Raw genomic sequence first — 18,515 nt, forward strand, 5'->3', positions numbered from 1 at the left:
GTAGTTTGATTTCCATTAGTTCTCTAAATCCAATAGCCCTCTGTTTTCCACTGTTACTGGTTCCAGGTGTAGTTTGACTTCCATGTGTAGTAGTTTGATTTCCATTAGTACTCTAAATCCAACAGCCCTCTGTTTTCCACTGTTACTGGTTCCAGGTGTAGTTTGACTTCCATGTGTAGTAGTTTGATTTCCATTAGTACTCTAAATCCAAAAGCCCTCTATTTTCCACTGCTACTGATTCCAGTTGTAGTTTGACTTCCATGTGTAGTAGTTTGATTTCCATTAATACTCTAAATCCAATAGCCCTCTGTTTTCCACTGTTTCTGATTCCGGGTTTAGTTTGACTTCCATGTGTAGTAGTTTGATTTCCATTAGTTCTCTAAATCCAAAAGCCCTCTATTTTCCACTGCTACTGATTCCAGTTGTAGTTTGACTTCTATGTGTAGTAGTTTGATTTCCATTAATACTCTAAATCCAATAGTCCTCTATTTTCCACTGCTACTGATTCCAGTTGTAGCTTGACTTCCATGTGTAGTAGATTGATTTCCATTAGTAGTGTAAATCAAATAGCCCTCTGTTTTCCACTGTTACTGGGTCCAGGTGTAGTTTGACTTCCATGTGTGGTAGTTTGATTTCCATTAGTTCTCTAAATCCAATAGCCCTCTGTTTTCCACTGTTACTGATTCCGGGTGTAGTTTGACTTCCATGTGTAGTAGTTTGATTTCCATTAGTTCTCTAAATCCAATAGCCCTCTGTTTTCCACTGTTACTGATTCCGGGTGTAGTTTGACTTCCATGTGTAGTAGTTTGATTTCCATTAGTTCTCTAAATCCAATAGCCCTCTGTTTTCCACTGTTACTGATTCCATGTGTAGTTTGACTTCATTTGTGGTAGTTTGATTTCCATTAGTAGTGTAAATCCAATAGCCTTCTGTTTTCCACTGTTACTGTGATTCCGGTTGTAGTTTGACTTCCGTTAGTACCCTGACTCTGCTGATTCTGCGGCCAGGGCGACTGACGCTGGAATCTGGGGACCACGGTTCGATCCCCGGCTCCGGCGGCAGGTCAGCCCAGCATCATGTGACTCTGGGCAATAGCTCGCTTAATCTTCCCGACGGCCCCCAGCGCCTAGAGACCCTTACGGGTGATTGTGCGCTTTACAAATGTGGACTTTACTTTACTTTACTCTCATTGGTACACTCTAAATATGTTAGTCCTCTGATGTCCGTTAGTTCACTGATGTCGGTGGTGCTCAATACCTGTATACTCCCAGGAGTATTCTCCCTCCCATTAGTGTTTCGAATCCAATCGTTCATTAGTACTGTAACTTGCATTATGACTTTATTGTACATTGGTACTCTGTCTTCCATTGATACTCTGCATCCATCATTACCCGGATGTTCATTAATGCTCGTTTCATTTGTACTTTGACTCCATCGTTGTTGACTCTCATTAAAGCTCAAGTTTCCATTGGTACTTTGATCCTATTCATACTCTGAAGTTCATTAATGCTCATCCATACCTTCATACACTGATTCATTAGTGCTTCGACTCCATTAGTACTCTGGGTGCATGGGTACTCTGTCTTCCAAAAGTGTTCTGATGCCCTCGTGCAAGCTACTGAGGGGAGTAGAAGTGCACCGTGAACTTTCACCTTTCTGGCCTAGATGAATCTGTGCCACTGGGATTGGCTTAGCATCACCTTTCTGTGTGATAGACTGGATGACTATAACTGAGGACAGCGATGGAAGGAGATGGACCCAGAAACTTTGTAAGTAGACCAGGCCACCTGCTGTCCCCTCTAGGGTCACCCTCCCATCCCCCTATCTTTTGTCTTGTTGACTGACCTCCAACCTGTCCTCAGAGTTGGCCATTGAGAACCCCTCCCAGCTGTCGATCTGATTATAGGCTTCCAGGAGCCGATCCCGGAAAAGCATGCCTGTTCTTTCCACTCCAAGGCATGGAATGGTGTAGATGTTCCTGCTCAACTGGGACGACCTCCGCCCACGAGTGTTAGAACTCCTTTTCTTAATGGAGTTCAAGCAGCGTCAAGACCAGCTTTGTCCAGGCGATGTGTTAAGGAGGGCAGCTGTTAGATCGGCTAGCTGCATGGTGCTCTGTCAACCAAGACCACCACCTGGATCATCGCCAAGCCAGAGTCCATTTGGCAGCAGCAGTTGACACAGGGAGGAGAACATGCCTGTATGATGGTGGTGCAGGCAGTCGCCAGAAGGCCCGCGTTGACGTTGCAGACACTCAGCCCACAGTAGAGTTGAGGTGCTACGAGGCCAGGATGTGAGTCCTCAAGGAAAGACCTGGGTAACCAAGAAGCATCTTCTCCTTAGGAACTAAAAGAAGCAGCTACAAGAACCTCTGTTTCTAGGGTGGGAGGACACACACCTGGTGACCTTTGCTCCAGTGTTGAGCATCAAGAAACAATCCAGCATGGGTTCTTGGGATAGGTCCATAGTCATCTCCCAGAATCCAAGCTGCACTGAGTATTTGTTTGGTAGTTTAGCAAAAATGTATCAAATGATGGGAATGCTTGGTTCATGGGTATTTTTATCATTTGTCTCTGCTTGATCAGGGTTTCCATAAACTAAAACAAAAAATAAATGTTTCTCTAATAGAGATTAGAATATTTTGCACTGTCACCTAAATCTGACCTTGGTCTTTGACATGGTGCAGAAGGGTGGACATCTTTTTCAAGTTTGCTGTCCCTGTAGGAGGCAGGACATTGGGTTATAGTAATACTCTTACTTTAATTCTACACACTGATTTAGGTAACAATAATGTTTTTGCTTCCTTTAAACACTGATTTCCATAAGCATTGTCGCTGTAGCTTCCAATTGGACCCTGTTTGCTGCTTCTCACTACTTTTTTTACTCTCTTTTAGGAAACCAGAGCGCCTGTTACCTCCTGCCATTGCAAAGCGCCCCATCTCCAAATGGTACGTTCCAGTGGGGTCGTCCCTCCACCCAGCGCCCAGAAATCTGCCTTTGACAATGGAACAGTGCGGATTCCTGGAGATGTGGCATGGCAAGAAGAAGCAAGCTTACTTGACAGAAAAAAATGACAAGTAAAATTTTCTTAAGAATTGTTATTTTTCTTAACTTTTACCTACACAGTATTTGGACTTATGTCATAATATCTGGGGAGTGTTGAGTTATATATCGCAGATGAGCGCTTTACCATTCACTGAGATTGCGCCGCAGGGACCATCGAACCCCCCAAGGAACATTGATGGCTCAGAAGGGACCACCGGAGAGAGACCCCCTGAGTCCCCAACGCTGGGGTCAGAGGACACAGACCTGTCACGAAGCCCCCAAATCCAATTAACAATGCGCTGTTACCACCATTCACACTCTGGAGTACTGGAAATCCTGATACATGTAGGGGTCCGCCACTCTGCTCTCATAGTCAACTTTAAAGCCTAGTTTGTTTTTGGTTTCCAGTTAATTGGGCGACAGATGCTTCAACGGGGGAAGTATAGGGTGGGGGGTTGGTTAGGGGGTGGGGTCAGAACCGTTGTCCGTGTGGTGGTCATAGTTTCTCTGTTTTGCTGCAACTCTGGACACGACATTAGGGATGTGCCGGCGTGCATCCGCCATAGCAAGGTACGAATCTTCCAGCTATTCCCAAGTCCTAGCCATTCAGATCCAATCGGTTGCCCACACCAATGGCCCTACATGCCAATATTTAATCGACATGGCAATGCCCCACCACGAGGGTGAACTCCGCAAGGTTCTCTCCTGGAATGTGAATGGGCTCCTAGATAAAGTGAAACTTTCAGTGATCCTAAAGTACTCACGAAAAGCTGCCCCGGCTCCCCTACTGTTGCAAAAGACACATCATTGCCCTTTCCTAGAGCGCCATTGGTCCCAGGTCCGGATCACCAGGGAGACCTCCTCTTTGTGTTGGGCTACTCGAACTCGGGCCATGGGCATCGGGTGCAGAGTGGTGTAGACTCGCGGACCTGGAGTCTGTTGTTGAACAAATGCGGTGTTCACGGGAGACATAGTCTTTTGTGTTGAAGGCAGGGCAAGTCCTCTCGGTTCTTGAGGCTGCTGGCTGCAGGACACACCAGAGTTTCACTTCTGCAGATTCGAGGTGGGGACAGGCTGGTAGAGCTAGGGCCAAGTCAGTGGGCGTCCTCCTCTTGTTAGCTTTGGCACGGCTGTTCAGTCTTCCTTCTTCTTTTCTTCTTCTGGTTTCATGTCTGAGGAAGCAAGTTTCAGGGGTGCCCCTGAATACTAGAGTTAGGGGCATTACAGGGTGGTAAAAGGTTAGGACTAATGGGTCCCTTCCCTTAGTCGGTACACCCCCTATTATGCCACCCTCCAGTGGGAGGAGGGTATAAGCTTTTCCCTGGTCGGCTTGCTCCCCCCCCCTCTGCAAGATGGCGGGGACTCGCAGTTGTGCTACACCTGGCCTCCCCACCTGAGGGGTGGAGTTGGCAGAGGTGGGCACACCTCTCTTCCTCACTTGTTTCTCCCGCCGGTTCTCCAGCCCAAAGTGGGAATCAGAACCATTTGGGACCAGTTGCTGAAAGCAGCAAGTGGCCTGAGGAAGCTCACAAAGGCGGCAAGTCTTTGAAGCTTCCCCTTCGTGAACCCTGCCCATCCTGGGGGAGGAGGCTTGGCACCTCGTCCCAGGATGTGCATTGTTTCAGGCCCCCGAAAGCAGCAGGCTCTTGACCCAGGGGTCCAGAAACATGTCTGGTGGTGACACTGAAAGCAGCCACTCAGCCTGGATACTAGTGGTAGGTCATTTTTCATGGGGCATTTCTAAGATGCCCTCTGTGTGCATTTTTCATTAAATCCCACACTGCTGAGAAGTTTGATACCAAACTTCAGTTTTCAGTGTAGCCATTATGGTGCTGTGGAGTTCGTAATGACAAATTCCCAGCACCATATACTCTTGATGGCCGCCCTGCATTTACAATGTCTAAGAATGGACTTATACACTGTAAGGGTACAGGGATCATGCGCCTGTACCCTCCCCACTGCTTTAGTGCACCCAGCTAGAAGGGTGACTGATCTATGCCAGGGCAGTGGGTTGTAGGCATGGCCCACAAGGATGTGTGCCATGTCGACTCTTCACTTTGTTCTGCACCAAAACACACAGCCTGCAAAGGCAGTGTGGAAGTGTAAAGGTACAGGGCTTCTAAGGGTGGCACAATAAGTGCTGCAGCCCATAGAGGTTTTCCCTGGTCACAGTGCCCTGGGTACCTGTGGTACCATTTACCAGGGGCCCACCTGTGGCCAGAGATGGCAATTGGGTTTTGTTTTCAATGCAGTTTTTAGGGAAAGAACATAGGCCCTGGGTACCTGATTGGCAGGTGCCCAGGGCACACTCAGTCAAAGCACATCAGCAGTTCAGCAAAAAGTGGGGGCAACCATGCAGAAAGAGGGCACTTTCTCACAGTGGTGATCCTTCTGCAGCGATCCCTTCTCTTCACACCGGTCCACACAATTAGAGACGCTCACAGCCGCTTTGTGGCCCTTACGGGGACACTAGGAAATGCCACTATTAACCTAGTTTCACTTTATGGGCCTCCAGCGACGCTGGAGCCCACCCTCCGCGCTACTGTAGAAGTAATATCTTCCGTCCCTTTCCCAGAGTCTGATAGTGATTGGAAGGGACTTTACTGCAGTACTAGATCCTGCCTGAGATGCCACAGGGATACCCCCCTCCTACAGAAAGCGAGGTGCCCTGCGACTTGCCAACTGGGCATCCAAATTGGGCCTCTGTGATGTCTAGCGAATTTGGAACCCCGGGCGCTCCAGTACACCCACACCACACCCACTCCTTTATCGATCTAGTCTTAATGCCTGCCTGACTGTCACTCGGTCACGATTATCCAAATCCTAGCATGTGGCATATTGGATCACTCTCCCCTCCTCCTTTATGTGGGGGGCCTACGGGTGCTCTACGCCCAATTTGGAGGCTTGACGCCTGGCTTCTCGAGGATCAGGAATACAAATGGCCATCAGAGAAGAACTCAAACTCTACTTCAATCCAACGAGGGTACAGTACAATCCCAGGGCACACTATGGGTGGCGGGCAAGGTCGCGATCTAAGGCTACGCTAAAGGTCATCTTAAGCACAAATGTTTGGTGCAGGACCAGCGTCTTTCCCAACTAGAGGCCCAGACCCTTCGCCTTGAGCAGAGCACTTCTACAGCGAATAGTTAGGATGAGTGCTCGCATCTTCATCTGCGGAGGGAATAAATATATCACTTGAATCTGCCAAGTGTTTGTGGAGGTCATCCACCGCCCGAGTGTAAGGATGGGGTTATTAGAATCACAAGTTGCTTCACTGGCGTTCTTCCTATCCCCTGGCCCACCAGATAGTCCCAGAAGTCAGAGATAATCAAGGGCATCTTCTAGCACCCGACTGCAATTGCACAGACCTTTGCGGATTATTAAAGGGAGCTTTATTCCACGGATCGATTGTGTATACTAGCCTCCAGCCCCAAATTCCTAGAAGGTATCCCTCACCTGTGGGTCTCAGAAGTGGAAGCCCAGGGCATATTATGAGGGAAGAGATCAAAGAGGCAATCTCATCACTCGTAACTCAAAAGACTCATGGCCCAGACGACTTCCCAGTACTATATGGCGAGAGAGGCATCTTCCCTCCGAACATTAATACGGCTACGGTAGTAGTCCTACTCAAAACGGATCCCCTTCAGCCTCTTGCTCAGGCTACCAGCCAATTTCGCTCATAAATACCGAAGTTAAAATATATGCGACCATCCTGGCCACATGTCTTAAACAGGTGTTTGGCAACTTTATCCACTCTGGTCAATATGGCTTCATGCCACACCGAAGCATGAGACATTGCCTGCGGTGCCTAGATGTGGCATTCTCTCATTGCCACCTCCTCCTTCCGTATCTAGCCTTATTATTAATCGACTTTGAAAAGGCCTTTGACACAGTTGATTGGTTTTATTTGGATAATGTACTGGAGAGTGCTGGATTAGGCTCGCATTTCAGGATGCTGGTATGGTTACTCTATTCAAACCTGTCTGCCAAGGTCCTCATCAATGGGACTCTCTGAGACATTCCCTATCAAAAGAGGAACCCGCCAGGGATGCCCTCTCTCTCCTCCTCTTTACGCTAGCAATGGAGCTGTTCGCTTGTATTATCCGTGCTGACACGCAGATACGGGGGTGCACATGAGGATCGCATCACTGTGTATGCAGATGACGTCCTGCTCTTCCTCGCAGGCCCGGCACGCTTGGGTCCCTAGTGCCTCTATATCCTTGGGCTATTCAGCGAGGCGTCAGGGCTGCACCTTAACCCGGCCACATCAAATTTAATACCCTTTCATAGCTCATGGGAATGTATAGATTGGCAGACTACCATTCCCCTGCGACGCCTCTCCTTCAAGTATCTTGGCATCTGGGTGGCCCTCCACCTAGAAATGACCTGGTCCCTCAACATCAAGCCCTTACTTAAGCTTGTAAAGGAGGACCTGCACAGATGGCAATCCCTCCCCGTCAATCACCTCAGCAATACTGCCCTATTCAAAATGATGGTGCTGCCACGGTTTTTATATGTGATCCAAAACCTTTGACTTCATATCCCCGCAAGTGGTTCCATGAAATAGATGGCATAATCACGACTTTTCTCTGGGGTAACTTAAGGCAACGACTAACCCTAGCCCACTGTCAGTGGCCCCTACAACAGAGGTATGGGAATGACTAACCCTTTCCTGTACGACCTGGCCACCAGTCCTCTGGTGATAAACGACTGGTTTAATGGAGATTGGTCCTATCCGGCCTACCGGCAGGAACTAGAGCGCCTCTGGTTTTTCTGGGTCCAGGCCATGCTCTACCGGGCTCGATCCCTCAAACTGTCCCAGCGGTGACTCGGGCGGTCCTACTGGCAATGCGCTCTGCATTGCGATAGACTCAGTGGGATGCCAAACTCACATTACAGATGCCCCTGTAGGATGGAAACTGGATTGGGGCGCTGGAGGGCTTTCAGATGTGGGACCTGATGGAGATAACACATCTGGGGGATGTGTGGAAGGGAGGGTGCTCCTTCCAAGACTTACAGCATACATTTATTTATTTATTTATTGAGCTTGTAGAACGCGACAGCTACCCAAAAAGGGCTTCCCGGAGCTGGACGGTCGGAGAACTGGTAACCTTAGATACTACAGATAGACAGAGTTATTGGTTGAATAGCCAGGTTTTAAGGGCTCTGCGAAAGCGTATGTAGATGGTTTCTTTGCAGATGTCAGGGGGAAGAGAATTCCACAGTGTGGGGCCAAGGTATGAGAAAGAACATACTGATTACACTCCACCCAGTTATATAAACAGCTCCATCTCCGGCATGCTATTGCCCCTCACGCCCCTGAAAGCACTACATTCCCAGAATTCAGCCCGTTCGAGGCCAAAATCCTCATGGGTAACCTGGGGAAAGGGCGAGTCTCAAATCTACTGATCCCTGATAAATAATTCCCCATCTTCCCTGGACCCTTTTAAAGAGTGCTGGGAAAAATTACTGGGTCCTTTAGAGGAGGAAGACTGGAGAGAGGCCCTGATGCCCCCCCCCTACCCCCCGGGTTCTCACTATTTCTGCCAGGCTCCGCATAATCCAAATATCTACCTCCACTGCGTGTAGTTTACTCCTGGCTGCTTACATCGGGCTGGATTCCTTCCCGCCCCAGGGAGCCCGAGATGCGCAGCGGAACCCGCGGATTTCTATCACATGGTCTGGTCCTGCACCTCCCTCACCAGTTATTGGGCAGCGATAGTAGCAAAACTGAGCGATGTATTGGGCTGGACTGTCCCACTTTGCCCCCTTGCCCTTCTGCTGGGAGTGATAGAGGGACTGGACGGCTCCTGAGCCGATGGATCGTTCCTGGGAGCGGCCATTATGGTGGCTAAAAGAGACATTGCAGCCACTTGGAAAGATCCTATCTCCCGACCGTCGCCAAATGGCGGAGGGGGGTGGACTGGTGCGCCATGCAGGAAAAACCGGTGTAGGAGGCGAGAGGATGTCCTGTTAAGCATGAACCCATATGGGGCAAATGGCTGGGGCAGGCGAGCTGAAGTCGATTTTTTGGGGGGGTGGGTAACCTGAGGTCTCAATACGCAATGAATCCGGCTTGACGAGTGCAAAGTAACAACTGGGGAACTAATCAAATGTGTCACTTGTCATAGTGTAGCAATGTATGGCGCTGTTGTTTGCAAAAACCAATAAAATGGATTATCAAAAAATAAAATAACATTCAAAACCACTTCAATTGTTGAGGAGAGGGGTTCTCGATAGGGAAAACAAAATGAAGTACCAATTTCCAAAAAGTATTGGTATTTCCCAGTGCTCATGTGTACATTATATTTATGTATGCATGCAGAAAGCCCCTTCCAATGTCGTTTTATGTCATTCACAAACATTTCCAGGAGTCACTGGTTTCCAGGAGTACTCTTGCAAACCTTTGTAAATTTCTAGTTTTTGGAAATCTGCACATATGCAAGGATGTAAATGTTCAAATATCTTTGGGATTCAGGACTTCTGAAGGCCAGCAGAGTTGTTCTTTCCATTCAATTCATCACACTGCTCTCCTCAGTTGTTTCTTCTTGTGTTTTGGCCCTGATGCTCCACAGTTCTGAGTCTCTGTCACTCCCTCACACTGTCCGAGCAGCTACCGGTGACTTAATCTTAACAACATCTCTGAAGTATGTGACAGACCACTGTGTGGCCTAGAATGACACCAACCCGCGGATTGTAGACGTGATGTGAAATGCGATATGATGTTGCCATTTCTCTAGTGCCTTGACTGAAGTGTCTCCTCTACTCGGGGGGTGACTTTTCAGACAGTTCTGGGATATAAATCTGTTTGGGAGGTATTATGTTGAAGGTTTGAATCAGTATGCGAGGTAAATTTGTCAGCTTCAATGATTTTGGGTCAATGTTGGGCACAAGGCATTCTGAGACGACTGGTGAAGAAGGCGCCACAAGACCACAACAGTGTGTCATTGTCTGTATTTATAGTGTGCCTGGGCCCCATAATCCTTGCCAAGTGATAAGGCCATTTTTCAAATTAATTATTTTGCATCTTATAAATATTAACATGTGAACACGCAAATGCTGTTAAGTGTGTACTATTGACTTTAGACTTACCATAGCTAATTTAGACCTATACTTAAAATGGTTAATGTTTGGGAGTTGTCTTGTTTCATGTTGTGTGTATTTTATTTCTAGGAGAAGCGGAACTCACAATTAACAAATGCAATGTGTCTTTGTTTTCTTTCTCATGTGAAATGTTTTCCTTTACCTGGTAACTGAAGAATGTCCAAATTAGTAGCAACATTCCACATGCAGAATACAGTCTGGTCCAATTTTCTGGATTGTTGCAGAAAACTGAGTTTGTAGGACGCCTAGGGAAGCTGTATTGTGTAGGATCCTGGGACACTAATGAGCTCTAGATTTTATCTGTGCGTCTTAATTAACCCTGGGCATAGTTTGCGTAGTAGCGCTACGCATATCTACGTAAGCGCAGTTCGCACTACGCAAGCTACGCGAACTGCGTAGTGCTGTAGGGAAAATGCTGTTCGCACTGATTGCACAGTGCCGGATGCTTGTCCGCATTGTGCAATCATTGCAAACGGCATCTTGCACAGTGTAAGCGGTCGTTTTCTGCTGCTCGAGTTGATTTGTACTCGAGCAGCAGCTTTCTCAGCGCGGACTGGTAGTTTCTCACCGCGAGCGGTCGCGAGCATACGCGACCACTCGCAATGAGAAACCTGACCTCCCCATATTGAGAATCTCCCCGGGAGGTTTATTTTCAAAGCTCGTGATCGGCAACTTGATGTTGCTGATCGCGAACGAGGAAAAAGTCTCGCCGGGATGTTGATTTTGCTCGCTAGCGGTCGCCAACTTGACGTTGAGGACCGCGAGCAAGCAAAAAATGCTCGCTATGCGTTTTTGCACTATGCTACGTGCAATTCGCGTAGCGCGTAGTAGCGCAAACTACACACGCTCCGCGAGCATAGCGTAGTCCTACTCCCAGGGTTAGCCTTCACCTGATTGGAGCGTTTTAGGGGAACCATGTGTAGATGCAGTGGTTGTTAGAATTGTGTGATTTAAGCTGGTGTAGAGCAGAATGCCTCCTGCAGATGCTTCTATTACAATCGAGACAGCTCAGAGCAGAATTGGGTGATCTCCGTATGGGAAACGCGGTGCAGTTAACCTTTTCCTTATGAGTCAATGTATACTAATTTGTTCATTCACTTATATGAGTTCGATTGATTTGAACTTCATAATTGCTTAATGCATTCCTTTATTGATTGACGTTAATTCGATGATCTTGACTTTGTGCTCCTTTAAAATTTTTGATAAATCTTTATGGTTTGATATCTTAACCACCCACCGTCTTCCTTGTGGAGCCTGATGTGATTCGTGTTATTTAAATTTATTGAGTTGATGACTAGCTTTGGTTGTAGATTTTGATTATTTAGATAGCGCTGTATGGTCTCCAAAATTGCATGAAGAAAAGCGCTAACTCATGTACTCTCTGACCCCATAGATACGAGGTGGTGTGGGCCACGTTTGATGGACGAGTGCTCTTCATTTACAATGATAAAGAGGTAGGTTTCCTCTGACACTTTTCAAAATGTACACTGTCGGTTGTTAATAGAGACACCTCAGTAGGGAGTTAGCGCTGCATTCTTTAGAGACCGCCTCCTGTGGCTAGACTGACCAATGGCATACTCTTCTTTGTGGAGTCGGCACCCCTGGGGAGCTCTACCCGTAAACCTCACTTCCTGTCTTTGAGTACCTCAATGACATTTCACCAAATCACAGCAAGTGGCGGAAGTGACATCAGCCGGCAAATGGCAACCAGTGAAATCGCAGGCTATGCTATGATCTTTGACCTGAATGACTGCCCAATGCTTATTTCTTTTTTTATTCATGCATACATGTATTTAATTATATTTGGACTGCTCAGAGCTAGCCAAATAAGTTGCTAACCCACTCAAAACTAACTAACTAGATGGTTACAAAAACATATTTATTGAATATGTTTAGCTTAGGGGCATATGTATCAAATACCGTTATTGCGATTCTCAAGTAGCGATTTTTAGAGAATCGCTATTTGAGAAACGCAAAACGGATGTAATAAAAAATTCGCAAATATTTAGCGATTCCTTGGCATTCTTTAATTGCGATTAGCAAATTGCGAATCACAATTAAGGAATACCTTCCCATTCATTCCTGTGGGCTAGGAGGCCCATAGGAATGAATGGGAAGACCTTCTCAATTTGCGATTCGCAATTAGAGAATCGCAAATCGTGAATGCAATTTCAAGGGTGCCAGGGTGTCAAAAGGACATCCTGTTGCACCCCTGAAATATGTATGTGTGCACATGTAGCACACATACATGCCCTAAGGGCATGTATGTGCGCCACATGGCACTTAGGAAAATTTAAAAAAAGTGCATTTTTCAAAGAAATCGCAAATTACCACCAACTTGAAGTTGGTGGTAATTTGCGATTCCTTCAGGCCAAATCGCACTTTTTCTGTGCTTCATACATTGCATTTAAGGAATCGCAATTTGTGGTTCCTTAAATGCAATTGCAAAATAGAGAATCGCACATTTTGCGATTCTCTAATTTGCGATGCCCTTTTGGGATGATACATCCCAAAAGACCTTTTCCCGTTCGCAAACGGGCCGATTCTGAGAATCGGCCCGTTTGCGAATGGGAAAAGGGCTCAATACATATGCCCCTCAGTTATTTAGTAAGTCGTCCTTAAAAACCTCAAGGCTTCAGCATGTTAGTGACCAGTGACAGGTGTAAACTATCAGCTAGTGAATCTAACAAACTTAGTGTTAAAAGATGAGGAATCAGGCTGAGTAAATCACAGGGTTCACAAAAGCATCACAGGGACACCAAGTGCAACCCCCAGCAAATTTCTGATGTTTGCGAGACCTCCTCACACTCCCAAAACCCCATTTATGACATTAAATTGTATTTGAACCGTTAAGTAGTTTAGCACCAAAGATTCCCTCCAGACACTTTATAAATTCCACATAACATAACATGAATAAGCATCGGCAAAGCCAATAGCTCTGGGGCTAGCCCCGGCTTGTCGACTTTGGCAATTCTTGTTTTGTTCTGTCATGGTTCTTGCAAAACTTTATTGTTGGGAAACTGCTGGGCTCTCATCAGTCTAAAAAAGGAAAACATTATCACACTAGTCCCTGTCACTGAGGGAAACACCTTTGTGTGTGTTCCTTGTGAAAGGGTAGCATGTCACAACTTACAGTGAAGTCAGTCAAAGTGGGCTGACCCAGTGCCCTCTGATGCGTGCTGTAGTGGGTGGATGAAAAATGTGAATGGCACAAAAACAGCCTGAAAACTTATAAAAGCAACGATTTTATACACATAATTTTAGTAAAATGACAAGGTCTTGGCTAATACCAGACCTAAAAAAGCCAATAGTTCTGGTGTTGAGTGCCAGCTTCTTACCTTTGCTAATGCTTTTTTAAGTAATATTGTTGCAAATCTTTATTACAAATAGATAGTGCTATTGCTTTTTTAAAATAATATTTTTGTAACACTTTATTACAAATAGATAATGAGGATAAAAAAGATAGATAAATAGAGAAACTTACAAAGACAAATACATAGAGAGGGTAGTTTAAATAGATAGTGTTCAATAGATTGATAGCGCTGCATAGATAGTGTTTCATAGATATATAATGTTGCATAGGTAGATATATAGATAGATAGATAAATTGTTGCGTGGATCGAGATGGTTGCATCAATAGCTAGTTAGATGGGGTTGCATACATAGAAAAGGGTGAATAGATAGATAGATAGATAGATAGATATATAGATAGATAGATACGCAGATAGGAAACACTAAAGTAATAATATTGAAGTAATAACAAAACACTGACACTGAAGGGGACTACCTTGAGTGTCAATGTGCTCCTCGCAAAAGAGAAAAATGCAGTCACTCAAAGTGAAGTCAGCCAGTGGCTGAAGAAGACCGACACTTTGCCCAATACTGTAGTAGGAGAAAGCAAGATGTGAATGATGCAGCAGACCAGTGGAAGAGAACTGTCTGAAAGCTCATTTTAGTAAGTATATTATACATATCATTTTAGTAAAATCAAAAGGTCTTTGCTTACGCCTAACCTACAAAGTTGATCAGGCCAGATTTTTATTTTTTTTTACAAATCTTTTTATTAGCATTTCAATAAAAACAAGTACACGCATCAAACCTTGCTCCAATAATCTCATCCGCACTGTCTCCCCTGTGGCATCAACCCTGTCTATCCTCCCTCCCAATGCAACCAACAGCAATTCCTGAATCAACCACATTGGGAAGCTATTCTTCCAAACCAACATGGGTGAGGTCATCACATATATTACATCCATGAATTTTCCAACAGCCCCAAATCTTAGCCCACTTTTGAAGGCATCCTCTGGCTTCATATACCACCCTCTCGGCCAACATACACCAATCTATAGCACATTTCCAGTCCTCCAGCCGCGGTTCTTGTTCCGTGCCTCACATTCTTGCCTCATTCTTTTTAACTACAGCCAACCCTAGCGTGACTCATATACGTTCCATATGGAGCAAATCCATTTCCTACCAGATATTTGGGAGACACCACTTTGCCGAAGCAGTGTGGGAATCCCCACACTCCTCCCCCATACATTAACCACCGCCACCCAAAAGCATTGAAGAATTGGACAGTCCCATACCATGTGGTAAAAGGTACCAGTGTGTGCACCGCCTTGACTGCAGCTCTGTCGGTGCTCTACCATTCTAACCAGTGTGGTCTGAGCGTAATAGGAGCGGTGGAGGATCTTTAATTCAACCAGGCAGAAACCCACTCGTATAGCCATCTCTCTAGGGGGCGCCAGGGCCTCCGCCCACTCGTCGTCCTCCAGACTTCCCAAATCATGATCCCAGTGCTCTTTCAATTGCCTAAGGGTTTCATGTGCATTGTTGTGTAGCTTCATATATGTTACTGATGTGTCTTTATGTGGCATATACAGATCGGGCCAGGATTGAGTCGGTAGAGTATGCATCTAGAAGCAGCAGGAATAGATTATCAAATGGCAATTTATTTATTGATCAGTTTGTGACCTCTTATGCACTTCACAAATGTATGCAAAGGTTTTGTAAGATCTTAACTGTGCATCTCAACAGAGATGGAAGGGCACTCCTCTGCTGTGGCGACTTCTGTCCCGAAGATGTAAACATGGCCAAAGTAAGTACCGCTGAGGAATAGGCAGGTAGAGAACCCAGTGGTTGGATAGAAAGGGACTTAATGCGGCTGTCTGCGGGATTACATTTGTTTTATTCTCTCAGATTCTCTTTTGAGTACATTCACATCGAAGGGAACGACCCATCTTAGATATGGCACAACTTCTGGCAGGTATTTCTTATAAACCAATTATCACACAGCCTTCTCATTTGGGAATGTGCTTTTATTGCAGTTACAATATAGAGTGTTCTAATCAAAGGGCCTGCATTTTGTTGAGACTGCCTCACACACAGTGTGTATGGGCACTCAGCCTCAGAGATGTGGAAATGTTCTTTCCAGTGTCCCCATATTGTGCTGTTTCTGTGCAGTTCACCTTGATTCTTGTAACAGATTGTCTAAAACCACATACCTGTGCACACTTCTTGATCTTTCTGTTTACATTGTGGCCAGTGTTTTCTTTTAGCATTTGGCTACATCTCCTAGTCTACAACAACTCACCCTCACCTAGGCAGTCTCACCTCCTCCTGTGGGATGCTTCTGTGCTACTCCTGGTAGCATACCAGAGCATAATCAGTGTCTAGTTGTATGATACCATTTCCATTGTTCATTGGAAACGTCTGCATGGAACCCCAGAACATATTGAGTTGTTTGTGACCCCTCTACACTCCTGTTGGAATCCAGAGTTTGTACTGTAGTGTAGACAGTGGAAGCATGGACCCCAATGAGGGGCGCATTTCTCTACATTTCACATTAGATAAACAGTATGATGGAGACAATTCTAAAGATGCCAGGTAACTGCGTGCTTCTGTGCCCACCTCTATCCAGACACTTCTAAACACAGGCGTATGCGGAGGCACATGGCTGTTGTCCGGCATCTAGTGAGGGTTAAGAAGGAATATATAAATTTGTCCACAACACAATGCAATCTTTTTTTTAATTTTTATTGAGAGTTCATACAAGTTACAAATCCATGGATGTAGAGAGCCACCCGGCCTCTCACCTACATTGTAGCAACACACACACATGCACGCCTTCACCCTAGGGACGGGCACGCCCCGAGGTATATATTAAAAGCGCGGAAGACCGCTCGGGGTCTTTCCGGCATACCACTAACCTGTGTGTGTGTCCTGTAATTGTGTGCTCCACGCCACGTGCGAGGCCCAGACCTCGCGCACTACACTGGCGACGAGGCCGGTTCTGCCCCTGCGCGTGCCTGGCCATCTGCTGGGGCTCCCCGCTCCATTGCCTGCTGCTGGTTGCCGGCCGCTTCTGCCTGGCGTCCCTGTGACCGCGGAGCTCGTCCGCCGGCCTGCTGCCTCTGCTCAAATCGGCTCCCCGCCCACGCGCCTCCGAGGTCGGAGCGTGTTCAGCTGGCGGGAGCCGTCCGGTGAGTGGTTCGCCCCCCCGCGTCCTTGCCGGCGCCCCCGCGCTGTGCGTGCTAGTGCCTGGGGGCTCGCCCCGCTGCGCGCACAGCGCTAGCGCGCTCCTTGTGGTGTGCTGCCCCAGAGGGGGTGGGGCGAAGAGGGGAGACGCTGCACGTCAGCCCCGGGGCCCCGTCTACCGGCGCCTCCAACGCCTGCGCCTGCCCTCTGCTCCGTGGCCTCGGCTCTTGCTCTGCCCCTGGGACTGCCTTGGAGGGGAATTCCATCAAGCACTGGCAAAATCATCAATTCAGACACGGATTGTTTCCTCTGCTGTCTGCCCCCCCCCCCCCGCACCACTGTCTCAGCCTGCTCGGGCCCTGGGGGGGGGGGGGTGCTGCTGCACTGTGACGTGCAAAGACTGATAAACAAGCATTGGCCGTGTCAACTTCTGCCTCCCGTGAGGGCCCCGTGTCAGGTAGCTAGACGGCCACGTGCTCACCGTCCTGCCTCTGTTCCACGCTGCGCGGCCTGCGCAGGTAGGGAGTGATCCGAGGGAGGGGCCACCATCATGAACGACGCCGCCACAGGGGGTGCGCCCACGTGGACGGCCGCCCATGCCGCTACGCCACGCCCGCCTCCGCGGCGCGGAGCTGCCACCCACATAGTCATCCATGCCCACACGGGAGTGGCCCCGCTTCCGCCATTCAGCGAGACTACAGACCCAGCAACTGCGGCGCCGCGATGGAAGGCGTGGCTGGGGCGCTTGAACCTCTACTTTAAGGGGACCCGAGAAACTGACAGCACCGTGAAGAGATCGCTCTTACTCCTGTATGGCGGCCCAGAAATTTACGACCTTTTCGAATCTCTCCCAAACACCGGTGAGGACGATGACTATGACGCGGCTGTGACCGCGCTGAATACCCACTTTGACCCCCAGGTCAACACCGACTATGAAAAGTTCAAGTTTAAACGGGCGTGGCAAACTGAGAATGAATCTGTGGACATGTATTATGCGAGGCTGCGCCGGCTGGCCAGCAGCTGCCCGTTTGCCGAACCGCGTGAGGAGATCAGAGACCAAATCATCGTTGGGTGCAAATCGAAACTGCTTCGGAAGCTCATCCTCAGACAACCGGCTATCACGTTGGATGCCATCCTTGTCCTCGCTCGCTCCCATGAGCTGTCAGACTCCAGAGCTGACGAGATGGAAATGGCGCTCCGGTCCCCCATTGCCCAGCAAGCGGCACCAAAAATGGCGCCCATCAAGGAAGAGACTGTTGACGCCATACAAAGGAGACCGGCGGGCGGAAGAAATCGACAGTGGCAATCCCGGGACGCCCAGTGTGCCTACTGCGGGGGAGATCATGCGGCGACCGCTGTGTGCAACGCGAAAGGAAAGACGTGCTCAAAGTGCGGTAGACTCAACCACTTTGCTGCGGTGTGCCAGGGAGGACGGTACAGGCCCAATGCACAGAGGTCGCGAGGCGGACATGGGTCTCGGTCAATGGCGTCCAGAGTGAGGCAACTGTCGCTTGAGCAGGAACACCCGCCCCCGGACACGCAGGCCTAAGACCGGAAGCCATACTATGAAGACGAGGAAGACGATGAGGTCTATGTAATCTCCTATGTCAGCCGAGTAGCCACCCGGAAGAGGCCGCCGCCCATGTGCACGATATCAGTGGAAGGCTCAGAAATCAGAGCACTCATCGACACAGGCGCATCCGTGAACGTCATGGACTCGGACCAGTATGAACACATGTCGCCAAAACCCACACTGACCCCGACGAACGCTCGAATATACACGTATGGGGGCACCGAACCCATGCCGTTGCGTGGCGTCATCAGCACCACCATTCGAAATGGGGAATACATGACTGAAACCCGGTTCCACGTCACTGAAGGGAAGAAAG

The 18,515-nt window shown here is 47.9% G+C and overlaps 1 protein-coding gene across 4 annotated transcripts in view; it reads left to right on the forward strand.

Annotated features, from left to right (window-relative positions):
• The window catches only part of LOC144752216 (arf-GAP with Rho-GAP domain, ANK repeat and PH domain-containing protein 1-like), a 309,705-nt gene that overhangs the window by 137,614 nt on the left and 153,576 nt on the right, over positions 1-18,515 (forward strand). For all 4 annotated transcript variants that reach the window (XR_013594053.1, XM_078640182.1, XM_078640183.1 and 1 more), the window contains 2 exons: positions 2,895-3,077; positions 11,543-11,603. Coding sequence is in view for 3 of the 4 variants with exons in the window: in XM_078640182.1 (XP_078496308.1) it covers positions 2,895-3,077; positions 11,543-11,603 (244 nt within the window). In the remaining variant the exon portion in view is untranslated. The remainder of the gene's footprint in view (positions 1-2,894; positions 3,078-11,542; positions 11,604-18,515) is intronic.

This window comes from Lissotriton helveticus, chromosome 4_2 (assembly GCF_964261635.1).
Source record: "Lissotriton helveticus chromosome 4_2, aLisHel1.1, whole genome shotgun sequence".
In the NCBI taxonomy this organism is placed as follows: domain Eukaryota; kingdom Metazoa; phylum Chordata; class Amphibia; order Caudata; family Salamandridae; genus Lissotriton; species Lissotriton helveticus.